This window comes from Camelina sativa, chromosome 17 (assembly GCF_000633955.1).
Source record: "Camelina sativa cultivar DH55 chromosome 17, Cs, whole genome shotgun sequence".
NCBI classification, from domain to species: domain Eukaryota; kingdom Viridiplantae; phylum Streptophyta; class Magnoliopsida; order Brassicales; family Brassicaceae; genus Camelina; species Camelina sativa.
In genome coordinates this window covers 31,583,741-31,595,703 of record NC_025701.1, presented here as the reverse complement: position 1 = coordinate 31,595,703, position 11,963 = coordinate 31,583,741, and the positions used below count along the sequence as shown (strand labels likewise).

Here is an 11,963-nt window from a genome sequence, read left to right as displayed (position 1 = left end):
CATTTACTTTCAGATTGTTTCTTGTGATAACTCAGCCATAACTCACTATAACTCAGCCGTCACATGACCTTTCGTTTTCCCGTTTTTCATAACTCAGCCGTAAAGCGATATTTTGGCGGGAAACCATTAGTTAACCTAATAATAGACATATTTCCATTCTAAATTTAAATTTTGAGTTATAATAATTTTAATATTCAATTGTTGGAGAAATACTTTTAGAAAAATAAAATTCTAAATTCGAATAATAATAATAAAAATTTACAAATATTTTATAAGTCAGCCGTTTAAGTCAATAACTCAGTCATCACTTCGTCAGAATTTTTTTATTTTTTTATTCGAATTTTGAGTAAATTTTTTAATTATTTTGTATAATATATGATGAAAAAATTAACTTTTTAAATGTATTACACGAGTGAATCTGAGCAAGCGCAGAATTATAATTACTATTAATATTATAACCTTTGGTGGTATATACTTTGTTTGCGTGATAGTTAGTAGAAAAAATGCACAGCTCAGTTGATTAAAGACCCGTTTCTCAGGTTGTGTGTCACGGGTTCGAAGCCTCAAAACTCTATTTTGTGCATTTTTCGTTATTTTTTAATAAAGGGTAAAACAGTCATTCTGAATTCATCTTCTCCATCCGAACCTGTAACCCTATTTCATGGCCGCCGGTCGTTTATTCACTCATTTTTCATCGATTTCTTTGTTAATTCAACTGTTTTTGATAACCCAATATTAGATCTAACATATATCATCCTATTTTCAGTAAAAAAGATCAATTTTTTTTCGTTTTCCCGATTTTACAACCGATTAAGTTTTTTTGGGTTGTGACGTGGAAAATCGAAAATGATGTGTATTTTAATTTGCTCATGTGTATTTATTTTTATTTTTTTTAGTCAAAATCGAAAAACAAAACTCAAAGAGTAAATTGTAATTACCCCCAGGTCACTAAACATTTGAGTAATTTTCAAAAGATTTATAGATATAAGTAATAAACCAACTTTTGGATAACATTTCAGTAATTCTTTCTTGATTTATTATTACTACTCTAACTCTTTATTTCTTTCTCTTGTTCAATATATATGCAGTTTGAGCTGAATTATCCAAGTGAATATATCACAACAGTGGAGGGTACTTATGATACTAAATCCGGAGTTATCACCATGCTTAGGTTCAAGACCAATAAACAAACCTCTCCACCTTTTGGACTCGTTACAACATCTGGCTTCATACTCCAAAAGGCTGATCACAAGATCGTTGGTTTCCATGGCAAATCCAGCAACATGCTTCATCAAATCGGAGTCCACCTAAGTTTGATCATCTGATTCATTTATGTTTTACTCCACCATACGTTTTGTCTCCTATATGTTAGTTTTTTTAAGAGACAGTAATAAGACAAGTTTTTATTTCTTTTAAGAATAAGTCATGGTCATCTCAGCATGTGATGATGATCTCTCTCCCAAGCTCTTACGACGCATCATCTTAATGTGATTCTTGAAGTCACCTTCCTCGTCTTTGCCTCGCATCAATATAAAATGATATATCATGGTTTTTAGGTGTTTTTAGCCATGATATAAGTCTTATTTATAGAGTCTTTTGGTGTTTTTAGAGTCTTTTTGAGTATTTATAGGATTTAGCATGTATGGAAACATAATAGAACTAAATAGGAGGATTTGGAGCATATTCAAGCATTGAGCCTAAGCTGTGAAGTTGGAAGACAAGTTCAGAGACTTGCATCGGTCGATGCAAGTGATGGTGTCGATCAATGCATCATCCAGCAGCAGAATCAGAAGTTTTCTCATAAGTTTTGAAGATTTACAAAGTTGTCCCAAACTTTTCCATAAGATTTTTGGGTCGTTGTTTAGACCTAAGTTTTATTTTCTGCCACCTTTTGAGAGAGTGACCCTGAGAGCTTTTTGGGAGAGACAAGTCAAAGAATTCAGCCATATTGAGAGAAGCTTTTCTAAACTCCTTTGTTCTTCTCTTTTTAATTTAATGATATCTATTTTATCCATGGTCTTTTTTTTTTGTCAAACCATTGGGTCACAACTGGCCGGCCCATTAGCCAAATTCCTACATTCTAGTAATCGGGACTTGATCCCGGGTGTGATGGTGTCTTCTACAAATGGACTTACTTCCTACCACTGCACTAAGGTCACTTCACATTTTTTAGCCATGGTTTTTGTTTCATTAATCATGTCTGAGTAGATCTTTTGTTAGGGTTTAGGGTTTTTCATAGGGTTTTTATGATTTATTAGATCTGTTTATTTAAGATTCTTTATCTTTCTAGATCTTCATCTTATGTTGTTCTTCATATTAATTCTTGATTGATCACCTAGAATTAATACCTAGGAAAATAAATTGATATGAGAATATAATTGATTTTCCTGGTTAAACCTTTTGATGAACAAAATTACTTTCTGCAAAGAGATTTGATTTAATAATTTTGTGAACAATCTAAACTTGTTTCTAAAGCTGATTTTTTAACCTTGAATTTTGCAAAGAGATTTGGATTTTCTGGTTTTAAATTTAGATAATATTTGCAGTGAGAACTGATTTATTTTACAAGACTATTTAGAGTTTAGATCTAATCTTAATTGCTTGAATCCTAATTATTTGATTGATTTAATATCACATAAATTCCTGAGAATTTCTCTAGGCCTAGCTCTTTGATCCTTTGAATTTACAACACTTTTGAATTCTGTTTTACATTGTTTTTAATTTAATATTTTGATTTAGCATAATTAAAAGAGTAATAAGTCTATTGTGTTAACTAGAGTCTCTGTGGATTCGACCCCTAGAGTATTACAACTGCAAGGCTATTAGTACCATTAGGGTATTACAATTTGAGCATATCATAAAATCTAAACTCTACCCCTTTTAATTTATAAACCCAAACAAACATATAATCTCCATTAATTGTAAAATGTAAATTTTATTTATTAACCCAAACTAACATATATCCTTGTAAATTAAAATTTAATAATATATTATTAATTTATGGAAAATATATAAATATTATTATTATTATTATTATTTTTAGTAAGTAGCATAATCTGATTGGTTGACAAAGAAGAAGGTGAACAAAAAAGGTTCAATATTATCCGTTGAAGATTGGTTTGTTTTAATCTACTATATGTGTTAACGTCACTAAAAAAAATCAAATAGACTCGGCCTGTTTCTTTAAGTAAGGCCTTAATGGGTCTTGCCCGTGAAAGGAATTTACTATGTGCTAGGGAGAAAGTAATGGTAAGATATGAATTCCAGGACTACATGTATTTGTATTAACGTTGGCTAGTAGGTAATGCATAAGTAACGCAACAGGCTTTTGCCACATATTTACCTTCTTTTCTTTCTTTATAGCAACACATTTATCTTTATGCTGTTTAAGTGACAATCTCATGTAAGAAGACGAAAGTTTTCGATATTATTGATTCTTATTTTCTTTTAAGAATACTCTATGATCCAATGCTCAATTGTTCTTAAGAAACACTACTAGCTTGTTCATTAAACAAGCTAGAAAACCGTTGTAATCTTTAGCTCCACTATCTTCATTAACTATCGGGGTAACTCCACCTTGATCAGTAACACCAGAATTCTCTTCAATGTTTTCCAGACCAGTTTCATAATTGATAACTGGCGTGCCATTCTTCAAGTCTTTATACATGATCTCCTCTCTGAATATCACATTCCGACTAATAACACACTTACCTTCATCCAACAATCAAACCTTGTAACCCTTAACTCCCTCTGGATAGCTCGTAAAAACACCCTTCTTAGCTCTCGGATTAAGCTTCCCTTGATCCGCATGGATATACACCAAGCAACCAAACCTTCGTAACAAACTGAGATCCGGTATTGCAGAGGTCTACCTTTCTTCTGGAAGAACAAAATCAATAGCAGTAGAGGGTGATCGATTAATCAAATATACTATTGTAGCCACTACTTCAGCCCAAAACCTCTTCTCCAAGTCACTTTCACTTAGCATGCTCCTAATTTTATTAGTTATGGTCCTATTCATTCTCTCTGCAACACCATTTTGTTGTGGAGTATATGCACATGTCTTGTGTCTCACTATCCCTTCATCTCTACAGAACTTATCAAACTGATGATTGCAATATTCCAAGCCATTATCAGTTCTCAACTTCTTAACCTTTCTATCAGATTGATTCTCCACCATTCTCTTCCAGTCTACAAACTTCTCAAAAGCTTCATCCTTCTTCTTAAGAAAATATATCCAAACCTTCCTTGAATAATCATCAATAAACAAGATGAAGTATTGAGTATTTCCCAAGGACGTTGGATTGTGTGGAGATCCCCATAAATCTGAATGTACGTAATCTAACTTCTCCTAGGTTACATGCTGTGATGGAGAAAAACTAACTTTATGATTCTTACCGAACACACAGTCTTCACAAAACGTTAACTCTTTGATAGAGTCCCGTCTCATACATCCTTTCTTAACCAAAATCTCCATTCCTTTCTGGCTCATATGACCTAGTCGACTGTGCCAAAGAGCCGTCTCATTTTTAACCACCTCAGATGAATTTGATTCACCAATATCTACTTCACCTTGGAGAATGTACAATGTTTCCCTATTAAGACCCTTTATCATGACCGAACAACCTTTAATCACCTTCAAAACTCCATTTTGAGATTTGAACCAACATCCTTTGTCTTCCAAGGTTCCCAAAGAAATTAGGTTCCTAGACATTGTTGGCAATTATCTAACATCAGTCAAGATCACATGTGTACCATCAATGTTCCTGATCCTGACACTTCCAATCCCTTTAACCTGAGAGTAATTATAATTTCCCATCTTGAAAAAACCAGAACTCACCTCTTTAAACTCCACAAACCAATCTCTCCTCGGCGTAATGTGAAAGGAGCATCCTGTATCAAGAATCCACTCATCAGCTGTGCTTCCGGCTACCAATAAAGTCTCATCAATAGCAATCAGAACCATCCCAGGATCCGAGTTTGTTCCAGCTTTTGCCACACTGGCTTCTCCCTTATCAGATCGTGTACCTCTGTTTTTATTTTTCTCTAACCATTTGTAGCATTGCTTCTTAAAATGTCCTTCCTTCCCACAGATCCAACAGACACGCTTACCCTCTCTAGAATTTGATCTAGATCTTCCTTTACCCTTTAAAGTCTGATTATTATTCTCTGGTCTACCTCTTGCAAAATATCCTTCACCTATAGACTTCCCATTCTAAGCTACTTCTCTCTCTTTATCTCTAGCAGCTACCATTACATCATCCAACCTTAGTTTCTCCCTACCGGTACTATACTTCAGAGTCTCTACCAAAATATCAAACCTAGCAGGCAAAGAACTCAATAAAATAATAGTTTGAACCTCATCCGATACCTCAATCTGTAGATGATTCAAGTCAGCAACAATCTTCAAGAAATCATCAATGTTATCATCAATCTTTTTATTATCTTGCATCTTGAATGTGTAAAAGTTCAGCTGCGAATAAACTCGATGTGGAAGAGAAGTCGGCTGAAACATCTTATCCAGCGTAGCCCAAGCTTTTGCTGCAGTATCACAAAGCTCAATATTTCTGAGAACTTTGTCTGCGACATTCAGAAAGATAACGTTCTTCGCCTTATCGCATCTCTCCAGCCTTGCTGCTTCATCAGATTCACGTTTCTTTTTCTTCTCTAGATCTTGAGCTTCTTCCTCTGATAGTTGAGGAACCAGAGACTTTTCAACTAACGCATCCTTCAAAACGATGACGCTAAGATGTGCACGTATCCTTGTTTTCCACAAAGAGAAGTCTCCCGATCCATCGAAGACCGCGATCAGAACTCCGGACATCTTCGATTCACCACCGCTCAAACAACCGCGGCTATGATACCAATTTGTGAGGTTTGTATCAACAATCGAACTCACAACGCACTTGAATCAACCTTCGAACAAACGATCAACGAACTAGAACTTAAGATAAGAAATAAACAAAAACGAGAACACCACAAATTAACGAGTTCACGTTCCAAACTGGAACGCTACGTCTCGCTGGAGATAGTACTCTGGAATCCACTAGAATCTTATGATCAATCCGATTACAACCTCTCATGCTTTCTTACTCTTCTCTCTTCTCTCTTGTTCTTAATCTCTTTCTCTAGATCTAACAAATTTGTGATCTAACAAACTTCTCGAGATAAGATCAGAACAATGAAGAACGTTCATAAACGCTTATAAATCAACGTCAAAGTCTTCACCAACCAGCTAACCGCCTCACGTGCTTCTCAGGTGTTCTTCTTCCAAAAAACAGCTTGATAGGAAACCCTCTCTTCCACCGAGAGTATCTTCAACACTTAAGACTCTTTAAAGTAAAACCGAGTCAATCTCTTCACATGTCACTACACAATATCATGTATAGGCAATGAATTTTCCCATATTCGAGTTCCAATGCTTCGCAGCAAGCGTTAAGCTTCTTCCCTGAGCTACAAGCAAATCACATTCTCGGTTGCTCTGCTTTATGATGTCATTAAACTTTTCTTCGTTATGGCCGATTCTCTTATTCACCAAAAAAACAACTGGTAGATTCTGTAGTAGAGACGACTTGGTTCCTCACTCCTCAGCAGCAATACAAAAGTTCGAACATCAAGAAAGTAAACCGGAGCGGAGCCAATATATGTTTCTAGAATTTTAGTATTTTTTCCGTAGAAATACAAATATTCAGAATTTTCTGATCTAATAAACATGTTTGAAACAGTTCAATCAAATATTTTTGGGTATACAAAATTCAATCAAATATTTCACGAATTTGAGCTTTGATATCCTTTTTATCATAGTAATGTTTTACTATAAAAAAAATAGATGCCCACCTATTTTCCGAGAAGAGTAGTTTTTTAATAGTATTTTATTACAAATCACACAGTGATACAAACCATCCTAATTGATTTTTTATAATATCATTCCATATTATTAGAAGACTTTTCAAAACTCAGGATGGAAAATAGCCATGAGTTTTTTTTTTTGGTTTTAATGTTAAACAATAGCCATGAGTTTTGTCATTCAAACACAGACCATCCTAGTTGATTGATATAATGTTTCAATTTTTCTTCTTTTAGTAGGTAAGAAGATTACATCAAAATTCAAACTTCGGAAATTAATTTATTATCATATAAAAACGTACGGCAGTTTAATTAAATTGCTTTGATTATCTAACGTTAATTAGGATATATGCAGTGTCGTAGTAGTTTTGTCTCCATGTTATGATAAAGCCAAAATAACATTGGCATCTCGCGGAAGACCTAAGGGGGTCTTTAAATTTATAATTTACATTCAATACCTTTTAACAACTTGAAATATAAAATGCAGACTGGCGAACCAAGACTCATCATATATAGTAATATAAATTTGTTGACGTAAACTTGTATATAAAGAGACACCTCCAAGGCTCCAACCCTTCACTTACAGCCTAATCTACATAGCTCTCTGTTCATTAAATCTCTCTCGCTCCAATCAAGGTCAGCTATATTTCTTTATATGAATGTTTTAGCACGAAGATCTTATATCTTATATGAAGTATTGCTATTGTAACGTGCATGTTATTATAAAATGTTGAACATGACAGTTGTCAATTATTAGATAGTAGTAATTTATTTATCTTTTGATAAAACTTATTAAATAGTAATTGGCTTTTGATGAAATGGTTCTTTGTGAAGATTATTCCCGACCTAAAGAGAATTACACGTACGTTGGTTTGATGCTAATTAAATATTGACTATGAAACGCTTCTTGTAGAGCTCAAGATTGAAATCCACTCGAGATGACCGAAAGGTTGGCCGCAAGAGGGATCATGTTAAACAGAAGTAACTGGGATGACGGACCTGACTATGATGACGAAACAAAGATATATGTAGGAGTTGGAGAGAAAGGCATATTGTATATATATGTATTGTGACTATGTCAAGAGTGGAATACAGAAAGAAGGATCATTCCGTGGTATGATGAATAGTGGTTGCAGACAGATGGTATGGCTTGATAACTACTAATTTGAACGCCTAAAATATCAATTCTTTGAGTTCAAATATGGAGAACGCTGACTTTCTGAATTTTTGTGTCAACATTAATGTTTATGCAGTTTGAGATTGACCATCTAAGAAATGAACAGGATTAAAGGGTGGGGACCAGGGTTCGAGGGACGCCTGACGCACCAATAACCTACTGGTGGATGTGGATTTCCACAGTGATGGGTTATGATCGATGCCCTGTAGGGCCAGCTTGGGGTCCGTTTGGGCGGCTAGCAGTTAGGCTAGCGGGCTAGCAGTGAGGCTAGTGGGGTCCACGGGACGGGTTGTTACACCCCTATTAGATGATTTTTTTAACTTATTTTTTTTGTTCAAATTTCAATATAAAATTATTTGACTATTTTTATATTGATTTATGATTGGTTGAAATATGTTTAGATAAATATTAAATGATGGTTTAGTTTCAAAATAAATAAAAATTAAATGAGTTTCTTAATTTTTGTGCATTAATCTAAAAAGATCATCTAAAAAACAACAGAGGGAGTATTATTTGTCTTTTTATTGCAGTTTGTGCTTGACTATCCAAATGAGCTGATCACATCTGTGGAAGGGACTATTAGTACTGATAGCTGGGCGGATATTCTGTCGTTGACAATCAAAACATCAAAAGGTAGAACCATTTCGTTTGGTAGAAAGTCTAATGATGTTTCCAAATTTGTACTTGAGAAGAAAGGTAATGCTATTGTTGGGTTCTATGGATGGACTCAATATTATAGCCTTAAAGCTCTTGGAGCATATTATCGTCCATTTCCTACTCCTCCAGATGAAAATTTACTAGAAGCAAAGGGTGGAGATGGAGGAGCTTCTTGGGACGATGGTGGTAGTTTTGATGGTGTTAGAAGGATATACATTGGACTTAGCCAGAACTCTGTTTCCTTCATCAAGTTTATTTACTACAAAAGTTACCAACTGGTCTTCGGAGAGGATCATGGGAACAAGACCAAAATTGGACTCCAAGAGGTCATTCATTCAATTTCCATAATTCAGATCTATGGTTAATTTATTACTTACTCTCAACTCTTCATTTATTTCTCTTGTTTAATATATATGCAGTTTGAGCTGAATTATCCAAGTGAATATATCACAACAGTGGAGGGTACTTATGATACTAAATCCGGAGTTATCACCATGCTTAGGTTCAAGACCAATAAACAAACCTCTCCACCTTTTGGACTCGTTACAACATCTGGCTTCATACTCCAAAAGGCTGATCACAAGATCGTTGGTTTCCATCATTCCATGGCAAATCCAGCAACATGCTTCATCAAATCGGAGTCCACCTAAGTTTGATCATCTGATTCATCTATGTTTTACTCCACCAAACGTTTGTCTCCTATATGTTTGTTTGTTTAAGAGACAATCCAATGTAATAAGACAAGTTTTTATTTCTTCTAAGAATAAGTCAGTCATCTCAGCATGTGATGATGATCTCTCTCCCAAGCTCAGATTCTCGTTACACTCTTTTAATGTTTGGTTCACAAATTTACAAACTTTGTTTGAGCTATAATCTATACACACATGTATGTAGCTTTAGGCAATGTGTGTTACAGAGTAAAGTAGTTAGTGTTTCTACTTACTTTTAGAAAAAGAAGGACACAGATTTCTTATGCAGTTTCTTTGTGGAGCGAGATTTCGTAAGCGCCTCTGCATATTTAATCAGCTCTTTCTTCCCGTTTTGATCTGATTCCAAACAATGTTCTTCTCCAAAAGTGGAAGAATCTGCTGCTTCGCTCTTACGACGCAGCATCTTAATGTGATTCTTGAAGTCCTCTTCCTCGTCTTTGCCATGCATCAACATCTGGAAGTCCATTGAATGCGTTGTTCTAAGCTGCTGCCTAGGAGTCGAGTGAACACCTGTGTTTGAGCTGCTCGGTTCTGAAGAACCAGCTCTCTTCTTACGGTCTGGAGTACTATCTTTACCGTGTAAGATCTTCATCAACTTATGCATAAGCTTCTTCTTCCCTGACTTTTTTGTTTTCGTCGCAAACAAAGTGTCAACAGAAGAATCATCTAAAAACATTGAGTCAGTGATCATTGATGACTCTTCCTGCGAAGATGACCATCGATCATAATCAGTATTATCTTCCTCATGCCCTTCGCTATGTGCATACTCGAGGATCAGCTGCTTAGCTTTCACTTCTGAAGTAGGACTTAAAGTAGTACTAAGATCCCTAGCAACAGTTTTACCCGGAGGAGGCTGGTAAGTCCTTAGCTCATATCTCAAGCAAGCGTTTATCCACCTGAGATAAACAAGCTCCTCGAGGTCAGTGCATCGATCATCTTGAAGCTGCTCCACTTCCTTTTTTAGCTCTTCGTTTTCACTCCTCAAACGGTTACCATCTTCTCGTAATGTCTCAATCTACAAACAAGAAAAGTTTGATCAATATTTTGGGGAAAGTGCAAGAACTTGAAGGATGTAATTTCGAAACATTACCTCTTCCGGGTCCTCAAGCTTTGAATTTGCTATGATTTGAACAGACTCCAGCTTCTCAGCAAGTTCGAAATTCTCAAACTGTAATTTCATGTTGGAATCCTGAAGCTCGTTGATCTCACTTTCCAAATCCCTTAACCTCTGCATCATCTTATCAGCTTCCGGATCAGGTAAAATAGCTTTGATCTCTTCTTCTTGAAGCCTCATCACTCGTTCCTTAAGTGACAAAATCTGCTCTACGTGTTGTTGGGTATTAACGTTCAGTTTCTTCTTAAGAACATGAACCTCAGACTTAGCCTTATCCAGCTCCAACACAACTTTCAAATGTTCAGAACACTGAGCCTTGAGTTTCTCATTCTCGGCTTTCAAAGACTTGATCTTGAGATTGAAAACTTTAGTCTCCATCTGGTTTAGTTTCAATCTACTTCTCAGTTCCATTGCAATCTTTTGCTGCTCCTTGAGACTGTAGCATTCTAACAACTTATCCTCAAGACACCTCTCTCTCTCACGGAGCGCTCTCACCGTGTTTCTCAACCGGTTAATCTCATTCTCATGATCAGCTTCCTCTTCACTCGGAAATGCTAACGGAACAGTTATATCCGACCGCGGCGTTTCACAGTCATCAGAGACCAACAAATCTAACATTTTCACTTCCTCTTCAAACTCCGGTAATAAAAACACATCTTTATCATCAAGATCACATTCCTTTCGTGGTGACAAACCAATTACAGTCTCTTCATTACTCTTCTTAGATTCAACATCTCCTCTCTACCGACCAAACAAAAAAACAGAATCAGATCAAAATTTCAGTAACAGCAAACACTATTGACCACAACTAATGTAACTAAACAAACCAGAGGCCAAATGAACAATCTACAGATTATATAAATCACAAGGCTAATAATAGCAACTTCTACCACAAACTATATACTTACATCATCGGATCTGTTGGAACATTCTCTGTATCCCTTATCTGAAAATTCAACAAACGAATTAGACTCATTGACTGCACAAATCAATCAAAATGGTATAATACACAAAAAAAAAAAGAAACAATTAAGACAGAAACACAAACCAGAAGATTGAGGTGGAAGAGGAGGCAGAGTGGGTCCGATTCTTTTTGTATTCTTTCTAAATCGAGAAAAGAGAAATCCAGCAAAAGATACGGCAAGAGCTGCTCCTAATTGAAGCACAAAGAGGTTTATGTCTCTTTTGCATTTGGTAATGATCATGACTGCCAACTAAAAACCCACCGCCCCCAAAAATAATTAACAATTGGAAGAAAGAGATTATTAGATCATCTCTCTTCTTCTTCTTCCTCTGCCTCCATCTGCAAAAATTTGAGATTTTTAATCAAAAGACAAAACCTTTGATGATGGGATCAAATAACCCACCAAGGATCAACAGTAATCTTACTCATTACAGAAACTAAAGAGCTGATCAATTAGAAAAAGTCTGGATTTTTTTTTTCTCCCTTTCCTTTTAG

General features: G+C 35.5%; 2 protein-coding genes and 1 long non-coding RNA gene across 3 annotated transcripts in view; 2 read left to right on the top strand and 1 right to left on the bottom strand.

Annotated features, from left to right (window-relative positions):
• LOC104758524 lies at positions 7,405 to 8,168 on the top strand. Its single transcript, XR_762738.1, has 3 exons — positions 7,405 to 7,482; positions 7,760 to 7,989; positions 8,130 to 8,168. It is a non-coding gene; the product is annotated as an uncharacterized LOC104758524 (long non-coding RNA).
• On the top strand, positions 8,470 to 9,463 carry LOC104759968 (jacalin-related lectin 44-like). The gene is made up of 3 exons (XM_019239040.1): positions 8,470 to 8,473; positions 8,525 to 9,006; positions 9,100 to 9,463. Exons 1-3 carry the CDS (start codon positions 8,470 to 8,472, stop codon positions 9,328 to 9,330), a joined length of 717 nt encoding a protein of 238 aa, XP_019094585.1. The 3' UTR covers positions 9,331 to 9,463.
• Positions 9,414 to 11,963, bottom strand: part of LOC104758525 (protein CHUP1, chloroplastic-like) — a 3,003-nt gene continuing 453 nt past the window's right edge. The window contains exons 2-5 of the mRNA XM_010481406.2: positions 11,553 to 11,807; positions 11,413 to 11,450; positions 10,481 to 11,245; positions 9,414 to 10,405 (exon numbers count right to left, since the gene is read on the bottom strand). Coding sequence (XP_010479708.1) covers positions 9,626 to 10,405; positions 10,481 to 11,245; positions 11,413 to 11,450; positions 11,553 to 11,709 — 1,740 coding nt within the window. The 5' untranslated portion in view covers positions 11,710 to 11,807 and the 3' untranslated portion in view covers positions 9,414 to 9,625. The remainder of the gene's footprint in view (positions 10,406 to 10,480; positions 11,246 to 11,412; positions 11,451 to 11,552; positions 11,808 to 11,963) is intronic.

Coding starts and splice junctions, on each gene's coding strand:
- LOC104759968 (XM_019239040.1), top strand. Junction 9,007..9,099: donor CCAAAATTGGACTCCAAGAG/GTCATTCATTCA, acceptor ATATATATGCAG/TTTGAGCTGAATTATCCAAG.